This window comes from Anopheles coluzzii, chromosome 3, assembly GCF_943734685.1.
Source record: "Anopheles coluzzii chromosome 3, AcolN3, whole genome shotgun sequence".
Taxonomy (NCBI): Eukaryota; Metazoa; Arthropoda; class Insecta; order Diptera; family Culicidae; genus Anopheles; species Anopheles coluzzii.
In genome coordinates, this window is record NC_064671.1 from 13,365,108 (window position 1) to 13,377,430 (window position 12,323).

At 43.4% G+C, this 12,323-nt stretch overlaps 2 protein-coding genes, 1 long non-coding RNA gene and 1 other non-coding gene across 5 annotated transcripts in view; 3 read left to right on the forward strand and 1 right to left on the reverse strand.

Moving 5' to 3' along the window:
* Positions 1-12,323, forward strand: part of LOC125907550 (uncharacterized) — a 275,982-nt gene that overhangs the window by 181,108 nt on the left and 82,551 nt on the right. The window lies entirely within an intron of this gene.
* LOC120956385 (short-chain specific acyl-CoA dehydrogenase, mitochondrial-like) lies at positions 1,249-3,060 on the forward strand. The gene is made up of 2 exons (XM_040377804.2): positions 1,249-1,625; positions 1,697-3,060. The coding sequence occupies exons 1-2, from the start codon at positions 1,604-1,606 to the stop codon at positions 2,887-2,889; spliced, it is 1,215 nt and encodes a 404-aa protein (XP_040233738.1). The 5' UTR covers positions 1,249-1,603; the 3' UTR covers positions 2,890-3,060.
* Positions 3,592-3,663, forward strand: Trnae-cuc (transfer RNA glutamic acid (anticodon CUC)). Its single transcript has one exon. It is a non-coding gene; the product is annotated as a tRNA-Glu (tRNA).
* Positions 3,809-6,873, reverse strand: LOC120956384 (glycine--tRNA ligase). Its single transcript, XM_040377802.2, has 4 exons — positions 6,316-6,873; positions 4,538-6,218; positions 4,269-4,456; positions 3,809-4,193 (listed from the first exon to the last, which is right to left on the reverse strand). Exons 1-4 carry the CDS (start codon positions 6,685-6,687, stop codon positions 4,083-4,085), a joined length of 2,352 nt encoding a protein of 783 aa, XP_040233736.2. The 5' UTR covers positions 6,688-6,873; the 3' UTR covers positions 3,809-4,082.

Sequence of the window (12,323 nt, forward strand, 5' to 3'; positions counted from 1 at the left end):
CATGCCTTTAAAATGCACGAGGCGCTCTCACTGAAAAGAACGCTCGCTCGCGCTGTTTCATTGTATTTTCCTTATACCCCTTCCTTTCCGTTTCTTTCGGCTTGCGCTGAATTGGTACCCCACTTGATTCGAGCGAGTTGCGCTGCGCTGGACTGAAACCCCCTTCCGCTCGTTTCTTTCTTAGCGCGCTGTGCGCTTCCCTTTACACGGACTTGGTGCACCCGAATCAAAAGAAAAACTTTAACACATCAAACTTGGCTTATACATATTTTATCACTTTTAACGCAAATTAAACGCACGTTTCAATTCATAGCTTCACACAATCTTACTTCAAACCTCACACATTATTTATAAAAGACGCATACTTTTTCATTCTCTATGCTAGTAGGATAAAAAGAAATTGATCGTTAAAATAATTGATTAAATTTAAATGGTTGCGTTTTCAACAGAGCTCCTGCCGAAATCTGCCAATATAATCTGGCCACACTGGCCCACAGAGCAAAAGCTCGCTCGAAAGGTCAATAACCGTCGCCAAACGTCAAAAACGACCGTCGCCAGCGCCTCGAAATCGTTGCGAGTTTCGCTCGCTGGCGACGTCGGTTTGCAGTACATGCGACGCCGGTTTTGACGTTTTGCGACGGTTTTGCGACGGTGGCCGCCAAAAAGCTCGCCTTGCCCTGTGGGCAAAGTGACCAGAAATACCGATGTATGTATATATATCCAGGGTTTGAAGGAAAAAATCTCAATTTTTTAATCATTGAACTACAAAACTCAGCCAAACAATTAAATCAATCTAAATAATCCAGCGAAAATCAAATGACAGCACGTACGATTAAATCGTATCCAATGGAGCACTGCTGTGGCCCTAAGCGGTCGTGTGGAGCCCCGACAAAAAGAACTTGTCACCACAAAAAAATGTTCATCTTAGTCCTTCTTTGGCTTAGAATTCCAATTTTCAGATCGACAATCCAGAAAAATCTTCATTTGTGTTCAACCGCTGAACCAAATCAAATCCATATCCTAAATAAAGGATGCATATTCTCGTGAGATGGAACTTTCATTTTCCGCATTAGCACCCCCTCCCATCCCACTTAACACTTCTTTCGCTTTTACTTCTTTTAAGTTTCGAGTTTTAACCTACCCAAAACTACCGATAAAATTTTGATGCGCCTATAATCTATCGCCAAAATAATCTGGCCACACTGGTTCGAAGCTAGGTGGCTGTATGGATCAACAACCAGTGAGCCGGATTGTAATTCATTCGTTTGCCGTTCGTTTTGTTCAAACTGTGATAATTTTAATGTACCGAAATATTCGATCGTATTGTTTTCTTTCTCAAAAAGATTTAATTCGTTGAAATGGAAAGTGCTGTTTCAGTTTTTTTGAAGATTATTCGTTTTCCTTCCAACCGCTGTCAAATGTGTTTTCTTTTCTTTACGTAAACAAACGAACTACGCTTCCGCGGTGCCCGAAAATACGAGTGATTTACATTTTAATTAAACATGCAACAGTCGTCGGCGGTGGAGCTATCTAAAGCAACTTTACGTATGTCGTTTATGGAGTGAAAGTGTGTTAGCCGTTCTACCGTAAACTCCACACAATAATGTTCCGGAAGCTTACCACAGGTTAGTTTATCTTCGTTTTACTCGCTCGTATCGTGAAGAGATAAGCCATTATTTTATCATTATTCTCGAAGCATTCAACTCTCGCTGCGCACTTTCACGGTCGTTCAGTGTGTGCGAACTGTCCAAGGAACACCAACAAGTCCAGCAGCTATGCCGTCAGTTCAGCGAGCGAGAATTAAAACCCGCTGCAAGTGCCATCGATCGTAACGGAACGTTCCCGGAGCAGCACATCGCTAAGCTGGCGGAGCTGGGACTGATGCGCGTTACCGTGGCGCCGCTGTATGGTGGATCCGGTTTGGATATGCTTTCCCTTTCGCTGGTAGTCGAGGAACTTTCGCGGGGATGCGGAAGCACCGGCTCGATAGTGTCCATCCACAACTGCCTTTATGCCAACCTGTTGCATCGCCTCGGTACGGACGATCAGAGGGCACGATTTTTCAACAAATACGAAAGCAAAACCATCGGAGCGTTCGCTCTTAGTGAGGCAGGGGCTGGCTCGGACGTGGCCGCTATGACGACCAGAGCCACAAGAGATGCCGATGGAAGCTGGATACTGAACGGCACAAAGGCCTGGGTAACATCGGGCATCGAATCGGTGGCGGCGATCGTATTTGCCACCGTCGATCCAGCGCTAAAGTATAAGGGCATAACGGCATTTCTGGTCGATTTTGACAGTGGCGCACTGGCCGGAGTACATCGGGGCCGCCCGGAAGACAAGCTGGGAATTCGTGGTACATCCACGTGCGATTTAATGCTGGAAAACGTGCGTGTGCCGGAAGCAAACGTTCTTGGTACCGTCGGTGGCGGTATGCGCATTGCGATGGAACAGCTGGATCGTGCACGAATTGGCATCGCCTCGCAAGCAATCGGAATAGGTCAAGCCGCTCTAGAAACGGCCGTAGAATATGCAAAGCAGCGTACCGCGTTCGGTGGTACACTGATAGACCTTCCTGCAGTGCGTACCAGAATAGCCGAAATGGGCACACGGCTTGAAATGACCCGACTGCTAGTTCGTAAAGCGGCCGGTGAGATTGACCGTGGACTGCGCGCGACAAAGGCTTGCTCGATGGCCAAATGGATCGCCGGAGAGACGGCAACGTATGCGGCCCATGGTTGTCAGCAAATTTTGGGTGGCATGGGGTACGTGAAAAGCCTGCCGGCCGAGCGGTATTATCGCGATGCACGCATTACCGAGATATATGGCGGTGTGACCGACGTGCAGAAAGCGATCGTAGCGGACCAAATCATCAAGGAGCTGGAATGAGATTGTACTTTGCTGTAGAGGTGGTGGGTAAGTGTGAGAGAGAAACACAATTTAATTGTGTTTTTTACAACAAATTTTCCATTTACATTTAATGGCGAGAGTCTGAAAGACTAGGAGGCGTATTTTTGAATTATTTTTACTACTGTAACGTGCAAATATATAAAAAAAAGTATACAAGACTATGCAGTAATATTCTAGCCGAAATTAACATAAGCATTGGTACATGTAGTAATTACTGTAATCGTCCCAGAATTATTATATGTACTTTTTTCATTCATTTTTTTGTTGTAACTTACAATCGGCGTAACGTGCGATGCTTCTGAGAGTTACCAAATTCATCCATGTTTCATAATGTGAAGCTCCTTAATTTTCCTTAACTTTTCCCTAATTATTTAATTCTTAAGATAAGTTTAGTTTAAAAAAAGACACATTCTAGTACGAGTAGAGAAGTGCTGTGTAACACCAACAAATGTTGGGTAACAAGTTTAGAAAAAATTTAAAGACTTAGAGTCTTCAAATATCGACATTATTCTTTCTTCAGCTATTATCAGCAATGTTCTATTCATTTTTAAATTTCCATAGGTATTGTATTATGTTGAAATCATGCAAGAACTGGTAAAGGGAAAATGGGGATGGTCACTTTGTTCAGTTAAGATGACGTACAAGGTTTAAATGTGATGTTTTGCAGCATGTTGGTATCAGTCCCATATTGTCTAGTGGTTAGGATATCCGGCTCTCACCCGGAAGGCCCGGGTTCGATTCCCGGTATGGGAAATTGCTTTTTGTGCCTCATTTTTTACTCCTCGATTGTCAAAATTTTTATTTGTTATCGTATTTTTCAAAATTATTGTTTATTAATCAATCGTAAACAAGTTCCAATACGGATGAAAAAACAAATTAATTATGTACTCGATCTAAGTGCATTAGGCATCTCGAACAAAACTTTATTTTGAATTTTACACTTCTGTTTGCGCATAGCTAACAGAACCGTGTAGAATACGCTGGCGTGATAGCAAGCAATTATCTGTTTCGGTATTATATGTAAAATTATGCTTTAAATTAAACATTAAGTAAACAAACACTGGGGGAAAGGGATAGAAAGGCGATCGCTATCGTATAAAGCGTTTAGTGTCATTTAAATTTCCAAATGCATATTATTCTTCCACGCCTAGTAAATTCGATTTGTTTCTGATTTACTTCGCGCTCGCTTCTTGCTGCTCAAATCGTGGATACTTTTGTTCCACCTCGGCCCAGCTTGTGCGTCCTGTTGCTAGATCACGAATAGTGTTTGCAACTTCATCCAACTAAAATTAGATTAGAAACACAATGGGAAACGTTACAAAGGGCATTTACATAAGGGAGATTAAAGTAACACTTACTCCAATGCGAACTTGCTTCATCGAGTCCCGTTCGCGCAGCGTCACCGTATGCGGTTCCTTCAGCGTGTCGAAATCGATCGTAATTCCGTACGGAATGGCAATCTCGTCCGTGCGTGCATAACGACGACCGATCGAACCGCTCGAATCATCCACCTTGTGCGACACGTCGACGGATGTGAGGGCCGAAGCTAGAAGTAAGACAATGAATCCATCATTAACACAATTTCATTTAGATATACGATGGACATAGCTCTGGATCTAATACTTACAAATCTTCTTCACAAACGGTGCAAACTCGGCATTGTTACTCAGCGGAAGCACGGAGCACTTCAACGGGGCCACAACCGGTGGCAGCGAGAAGTAGCTACGCTGTTCGTCGCCTTCGCGCATCCGGAAGCTATGCTCCAGCAGTGAGTACATAATGCGACCAATGCCGAACGAAGGCTCAATGACGCTCGGGGTAATCTCTTCAACGTGCACCGTCTTGGAGGTAGTTTTCACCGCAATCAGATCGTTCGTTAGCTTCACATCGGTGCCATTGACCGCCAGCAAATGCTCCCCACTGTCACCGAGACTCTTGCCAATGGTCTCTACCTCACCCAGGCTCAGCTTTGCCAGCGCCTCCGTAATGGCCTTCGCTTCCTTCTTGAACGCCTTCCCGATGGCGGCCTTGTTCGGTACAACTTCCGTCACTTCGATCGTTTTCGGTGCGGGTAGCTTTTTCTCCGCCACCAGCTTCACTCCCGTCGCGTTCGTGTGCTGCGTCAGATCGTACGCAGACCGATCGGCACATCCGACGCACTCGATCCATCCGTAGCTGGTGAGACATTCCGCATCCCAGCAATCGCACGCGTAATGTGCCATCTCGTTGCCCATGTGCTGCCGGAACCGCAGCCGTTCGGGCAAAATGCCAATCCGGTGCAGGTACATCTGTATGCGGGCCATAAAGTAGCCGAGCGTTTCGTTCGCGACCAGTCCACTCGCTACGGCATCACCGATCCGGATCTGTTGGGCACTCTTTCCGTCCATCTGGTTGCAGGCGGAGTAGAGCGTCATTACCGTGTCCGCGACGTTCTCGAACTTGGGATGGTTTTTGGCCTGCGGATCGCAGAAGTGTTCGATCTCGCACATGGTAAACTCGCGCACCCGGATCAGACCGGAGCGGGGTGAAATTTCATTCCGGAAGCTGTTGCCGATCTGGGCCGCAGCGAACGGTAGCCGGCCCTGGTTGAACTCGAGCAGTCGCTTGAAGTTCACGAAAATTCCCTGCGCCGTTTCGGGACGCAGGAAACCCTTCACCAACCCGGTCGGTCCGATCTGCGTACCGAACATTAGGTTGAACTCGATCGGCTCCGTCAGATCGTTACCGGTGATGGGCGATTTCATGTTGTACTTTCGCAGAATCGCTGCCATCTCGTCCTTGGTCATACCGTCCAGCTTGATCACGATATCGGCACACTCGTCCTTCAGCTCCGCCGTCGCATCCTTGGCCGCTGCCAGCTTCTCCAGGTGATTTTTAATCAGATGGTCCAGCCGGAAACATTCACCATTCTTTACGTCCTTCGTCATCAGATCGGCAAAGCGATCGACATGGCCGGACGCCTTCAGGACCGGTTCCGGCGTCAGGATGGAACAATCTACCTCGAGCATCTGCTCCTCGAGCACGAAGAACTGACGCCACGTGTTGATCATATTGGACTTGAGCGCACAGCCCATCGGTCCAAAGTCGTACTGACCGGTAATGCCACCGTAGATGGCAAAGCTTTGGTCGTAGAAGAACCGTCGCTTCAGCAGATCCTCCATACGGGCCCGATCGAAGCTGGCCACCTGGGGAGCGAGGCTCAATTCACGATCTTCAAGCACCTTCTTGCGCGCCTTCAACTCATTGACCGCTTTCTTCACGTCAATTTCTGGAGCACCTTCACTTTTGAGCTTGCGTACCAAGTCGCCCTGTACGCGCGTGTGGTGAAAGGAAGATAGAAAATTGCATCATTAGAAACGCAAATTTAGAAAGGCTGCATCAAATGCATCTCGAATGGCCACCTACCTGCTCCTTAACTGCTTCGCGCAACGGCGCCAGCTCTGCCTCAATCTTTGGATCAGTCATGTTTTCCAACAGCTGGAGACGAAGCTTCACGTCACGATGCTTTTTGTTCGAACCCCAATTGAAGGGCTTTCGGAATGAGGGGTCGCTTTGGCTGGCTGCTACCGCGTACGAGCGACTCTGTACCGCTGGATTCCACTCGATGTGTTTTCGGGGGATTGGCTGTTGCTGTAGCCTTGTGGACGAACTGACGATTAATCGAACGCAACGGGGAGAAGATACTAAGGAGGATATGTGTCGCACTGCTGCTCCGGGGCTGCTGCCGCCTCTAGGAACTAATCTACTGAGGAAGTTGAGAAAAAGCTGAGTGGACATTTACGAACGCAATCCACCACCATCCGTTGGAACAATGGTCACCAACAGTTGCTGTGGGAGACGGGGCCAAACTTTAGGGGGTTTGGCCTTTTAATTAGAGCACGTTTTAAATTACTTTATGCACCGAAAAATACAGCAGTAACTTCACGTTTCTACACCGGCAATATTTTTTTTGCTGCCAATTTGCTGACGTTTGTGTGACAGCAGGGCAGTTCAGAAGATACGACCCAATGAACAATTCGAGCTGCTTTGAATGGGTGTTTGGAATTCGAGCAGATACGCGATTTAGTGTGCTCGATAGGTTAATTTACTGTTTTGTGTGAGAAAATTGTATTTTGCAAAATATAAATCTTGTGAAACCGACTGTAATCATCATAATTTATGGAATTTCACTTAGTTTAATACCTACAATCATATATTTGGCAAACCTAATTTGGTTCCCTCTTTGGCTCGGGCTGTTAAGCGCCTTAAGGTATGCAATATGAAGTGTAACATTACTTTTTATTAATTATGGGGTTTCAATAACGGAACTGCACGATTCCGGAGCCGATTTCGTTTCTGGAATCGATTTCGATACTGGACCCGTAATCAGAATTTTCTCCGGAAATGGAAATTACACCGGAATCGGAATCTGAATTTGTTCTGGAATTAAAACCAGAAGTTTCAGAAGCAGAATTAGTTCTGTGATTTCTATGAGCTCATTTAGATACATGCAATTGCATTTGGATCCTTTGCGGCTATCGATAAAATCGTAGTTGCATACGACCCAATCGCCTATTCTCATGAAGGTGTTAAAACCGATTCTGTTTCCGGAGCCGATTCTGATTTTGGAACCGAATTCGATTACAAAGCCGATTCTGATTTCTTAGCCGAATTTGATTCCAGAATCCAGACTTAATATCTGAAATCGATTGCATAAAAATTCGGACACACCCGGAATCGATTCCGACCAAAACCGTATTTTTACGATCACGATCACGATCACGAATTTATTAATTGTGAAAGTTTAAATGTCCAGAAAGTTGACCAGTTCGGGATCAGTTCCAGAACCAGTTCCAGAAAGAAAGAAGAAGTATTTTTTCAATGCAATTTGCGCCAAGCAGCTTCGGACAATCTAGACAATCTATTTGTCTCTTGACGTGAAACACTCGGTCGCAAAATTTGCCAACCGCTAATCTAAGTTATGGAGGATTATGACTCCTCATTCTCTGGTGCCCGTGATTCTTGCTTCTTGGAGAGAACTTCGTTAGAACGAAGTCCTATGCTGATGTAGTGGGATGTTCGATTCCGTGCTATTTTTGGTCTCTATTTTTTTCTACGCACAGTCGTAAGTTAATATAGAAAAATAGATCCTACTTGGAGATATGTTTCAGTTGAATAACAAATGTTGCAATCAAAAGAATAGAATGTAGAGAAACATACTGAAATTAATTTAAAATCTAAAAGAACCAGAACCAACAGAGAAAAGAAGCATAGAGAAATGTACAAATAGGATATAATTTAAAATTAATAATGTATTATTATACGGAATATAAATGTGTATCATACTTAGTTCCTTTGGAAATGTTACTAACATTAATTTGTTTGCTGATTGATGTAAAGAGGTTAAGTAACGGTATCTCATTATATCTAAGTTAAGGGATAACTAGTCAAGCTGTTGATCATCGCAATGTATCACAAAAAACTATTAAATCTCAACAGATTGTAGAGATTTAATCATCGTGCAAAGCCAAAGCCTGTGCTCCAGCTGTAGCCATAACCTAACCCAACCGCACGAGAGTCGGTTGACAAAAACAAATAATCTTCCCAAATAAAGAAAACATACCGAAACAAAACGGAGAGCAGTAAAAAAAAACCACACACAATCGTAAACCAAACGCCCAACCCCGGCAGCCGGCCGTGGTAGTGAAGCTGGCGGGCACATAGCCATAGTATAGTAAACAAAAAATAAAGCTGAAATATTTTACAAACATTTGTCAGGGGCTACCAGCATTCAGCAGAATCACACCCGGACCAAACCCAACCGGTAGCGTGTAAATGTGCCGATGGAGTGGCGGAGGCTGGGTGGGTTAGGCGTTTGGTTTTGGAATTGGTTTGGCTTGTGCGGATTTTATGTTTTTCAAAATATGTAGACATCACATACATGCACACACACACACACAAGGCAGGAATGGCGGTGTACAATCTTCACGTTCAAATGAGCTGTGAAAGAAACAAAATAATAATAATAATAATTACATATTTTTGTTGAACGCCTTTTTTCAATGGGTGTAGTAAACAAGCCACATTACGAGCGTGTTTTGTAAGCACTGGCGGCAAGCTTAGGTGTAAGGATAAGAACAGTGAAGGTGAAAGTGATTAACGTTGCGCCCGGTTTCAAAATAACAACAAAGATCGCTAAATTGAAATAATAACTCTTCCCAGTGGCGCAATTTAGAGTTAATTTACACTTTGTTATGATCACGATGCCCCATTAAGCTACCGTGAGCACATACGCATAATAAATTTTCCGGTTGTCGCATGAAAAGCAAAGCAACAAGGTGTAACGGATATTGGAAAAGGATTTTCCTATCCCTCGCTCAAAGCGTGGCTTGTTTTGGCCTAAGCCACCGACGGTGCGACAACGTTCGGTGACAAACCGAGTGTTACTTCTACGTCGAATGCGACTTAGTAAACATGCCAAAAAAGTTTACCAAACAAAGTGCGCAATATTTACAAACAAATGCTTTTCGGTGCACGGTCACACGGATGAGCTGTTGAGAGTTGAGCCAGCCGGTGGGAATCGCCGATTGTACGCCGAAGACGACGGTGACGATGCGGACGGCGCTGCGGCTGGTGAGGATGATGATAGAGATCGCTTAGTGTAACATAATTTAGTTAGCGCATTGACTGGTTTGGTGACACATCATGCTGTTCACGGTGCCCAATATTTTCGCCTTTGCATGTGTTTTGGCATGCGCCTGTGTCAGGCATACACAAACAAACGCAAACAATCTCCTCCGATTCCGATTCCTCCGAAACCGAGAGGCGCCGAGAGATGCGTGTTCGCGTGTTGGTTGAACGTTTGAATGCTTTGAATTTACGTCTAAGGATTAGTGTACAAGTGGTTCCTTTATACTATTATTTATTCTTCTATGCTGATCGCTTGATATACATTCTAAATAAAGCCTGTAATAGGGAAAGCTCAAATTTGGAGTTAGAACTTCCTATTGTATCGCATTCGAGTAGGGGGGTTTCTTTCTAAATTTTCAAGAAAATCAACGCTTATTTCGCTTATCGGTTGGCTGATTAAAGTTGTTTGTCCTAGCAGACGCATTTTTGTTTTCATTCCTCACTCACGGAATCCAAATCACTTTTCTATGAAAATTAACTGTATGACGGATCTTACTATATTGCATTGAAATAAGTTCAATAGGTACCAAGCTAATCACAACTTTTTGCCTTTTTTCTACTTAATCTCGCACTTTCTTTTCATAATCTGAGCTACTTCTTTCCCGCCAGCAGTGGAATATAGATCGATGGAACTCATAGAACTTGGCGGACTATGGAACTCTACACATTTATGATACAATACTTCGATGTGAGGATTTGCCACTGTTAGGGTTCTCGACGATATAGTCCGTCTTTTCACACTATCTAGAGAAGGTTAGTTCAATTTCTTAAGAAAAATAGGTAACCCTTTAAAAAAGGGATATATTTTTGGCCGTCTGGCTGAGAAGATGACAGAGACAACTGTTAGACATTCCTGAGATCGCGATGCAGTTGTACAGACTAATCTTCTGTGTAATTAAGTAGCTTAGTAGTATGTGGGATTATACACCAATATGTTAGAAAATAATTAGAGATAAGTATCTTTGATTCACTCTTAACGTGAGCAAGCCAATAAGAGCGACAGAGAGAAATCTGATTCATAATAATAAATCGGAATGCATCTTCAAAGTGCATCAATGAATCTGGATCTGATAGTTTAAAGCTTGTAAATCTTCAAAGATTTAAAGAGACTAAACTAAAGAGACTTTACCGAAAGAGATTTTTTTAATCGGTGAGAGCAAGTGATCGGACGAATGTATGTCCTTCTAAAGTGTTGAGCGAGACTCCTCATACAACTAGGAGTTCCAAACCAGAGAAAGATTGAGAAGCAAATTTACTTGTGAGCGAGGATCAGGTTCCTTTTTTCGGGGCCCCTCAAGACATCAGCTGCTTATTTTGCGTAATGTCTAATCCACCTCTACGAATGTCTAGACATTGAACAGATCACGATTTTCTGTACAGCTTATCAACTTTGCGTTTTACTTATTGAAAGTTATCGAAAAATTATATAAATATTTCTTAAATCCTTACACGAATGTATGCAGTAACGAAGTAAAATTAATAATGACCCGAAATTAATTCAAACACAGTCATTCTACCTTCGGCTGTGTGACTTCATTACCAAAGGGATTATATAGCAAAGAACAGGAAAAATGTTACTGTGCAAAAGTCAGCATAATGCTAGACGTTGTTTATCTTTCTTGACATGTGGATTATTTTAGCGACTCAACAAGAGTCACCGAAGAGACGAGCTCATGCTATTATTGCTACACTATCTAATACATAGTATGTTTTATAGTACACACATTTTTGAAACACGTTGATAAATTGTACTCCTAAGATGAGAAATCACGTATCATGACCTAATTCTGCAGCTTTCTTCTAAGTATCTGACTTAGGGTTCACAGACCGTGAAATTGCGTCCTTTCTGTCCTAATCAATCACGCTTCACACTAAGCAATGAGCTTTTTTCGTAATTTATAATACCAACTAGTGGTCAGCAGAGGAGTGTAATGGCTGTGTGTAGAGTGTGGCGGCGATCGGTGGTTCACATTCACAGCGTGACTGAAGGTTTCCTGCCGTGGGGTCGTTAAATCAGACCACAGGACACGACACTGGTCAGATGTTTTGTAAACACATTTTGCGCTTTATTTATATATCCACGGTTGATGCTGTGGAACTAAACATTGCTCGGTAGGTTCCTTTAAATAATCAGCTCAAATTAGACAAACACTTCTATAAATCAGTATCGGATTTAATGTGTTTTTTTTTTTTCAAGCTCAGTGGAGGTGTATGATAAACAATAAAATATTTTATATTGTAATTAAATTTATGAAATGACTGTTAACTGCCACGTATTTTGGTAGATTTTATTCTGCAATGAAAAAATAAAACCGAGCTAGTGCACTTCGGAAAGACTGTTGGACTTGCATTACCGGTTTACCCTTCAACCGCTCTACGTCAAACAGCATTATCAGATCTAATCGAGCAAAACTGTAAATCAAACACAATCTTCCCTCATGTCTCCCCGTCCTACCATTCACATTCGGCTCTTATCTGCTATCAGCAAGAGTTGTGTGATTTTTCTTTTAATTTCTTGTACAGATAGTTTATGACCAGTCCTCAACTCAACTACTGTATCGCCCGCGCCCTGTCTATTGCAGTTGTTTTGATCGACACAACAGGACACAAGCGAAACGATCGCCATGCGAATCGCTATGGATTGTTTTGTAAATTTGATTCCAGCCACAGATTAGACGAAAGTCGCAGAAAACGCATTTGCACTGAGCAGTTCAAGGAACAGCATTGCACATCCAGGCGAACTC

Coding starts and splice junctions, on each gene's coding strand:
- LOC120956385 (XM_040377804.2), top strand. CDS start 1,604: ATGTTCCGGAAGCTTACCACAG. Junction 1,626..1,696: donor GTTCCGGAAGCTTACCACAG/GTTAGTTTATCT, acceptor TTATTCTCGAAG/CATTCAACTCTCGCTGCGCA.
- LOC120956384 (XM_040377802.2), bottom strand. CDS start 6,687: ATGTCCACTCAGCTTTTTCTCAACTTCCTCAGTAGATTAGTTCCTAGA. Junction 4,457..4,537: donor ACCGTTTGTGAAGAAGATTT/GTAAGTATTAGA, acceptor TCTTACTTCTAG/CTTCGGCCCTCACATCCGTC. Junction 4,194..4,268: donor TGAAGCAAGTTCGCATTGGA/GTAAGTGTTACT, acceptor ATCTAATTTTAG/TTGGATGAAGTTGCAAACAC.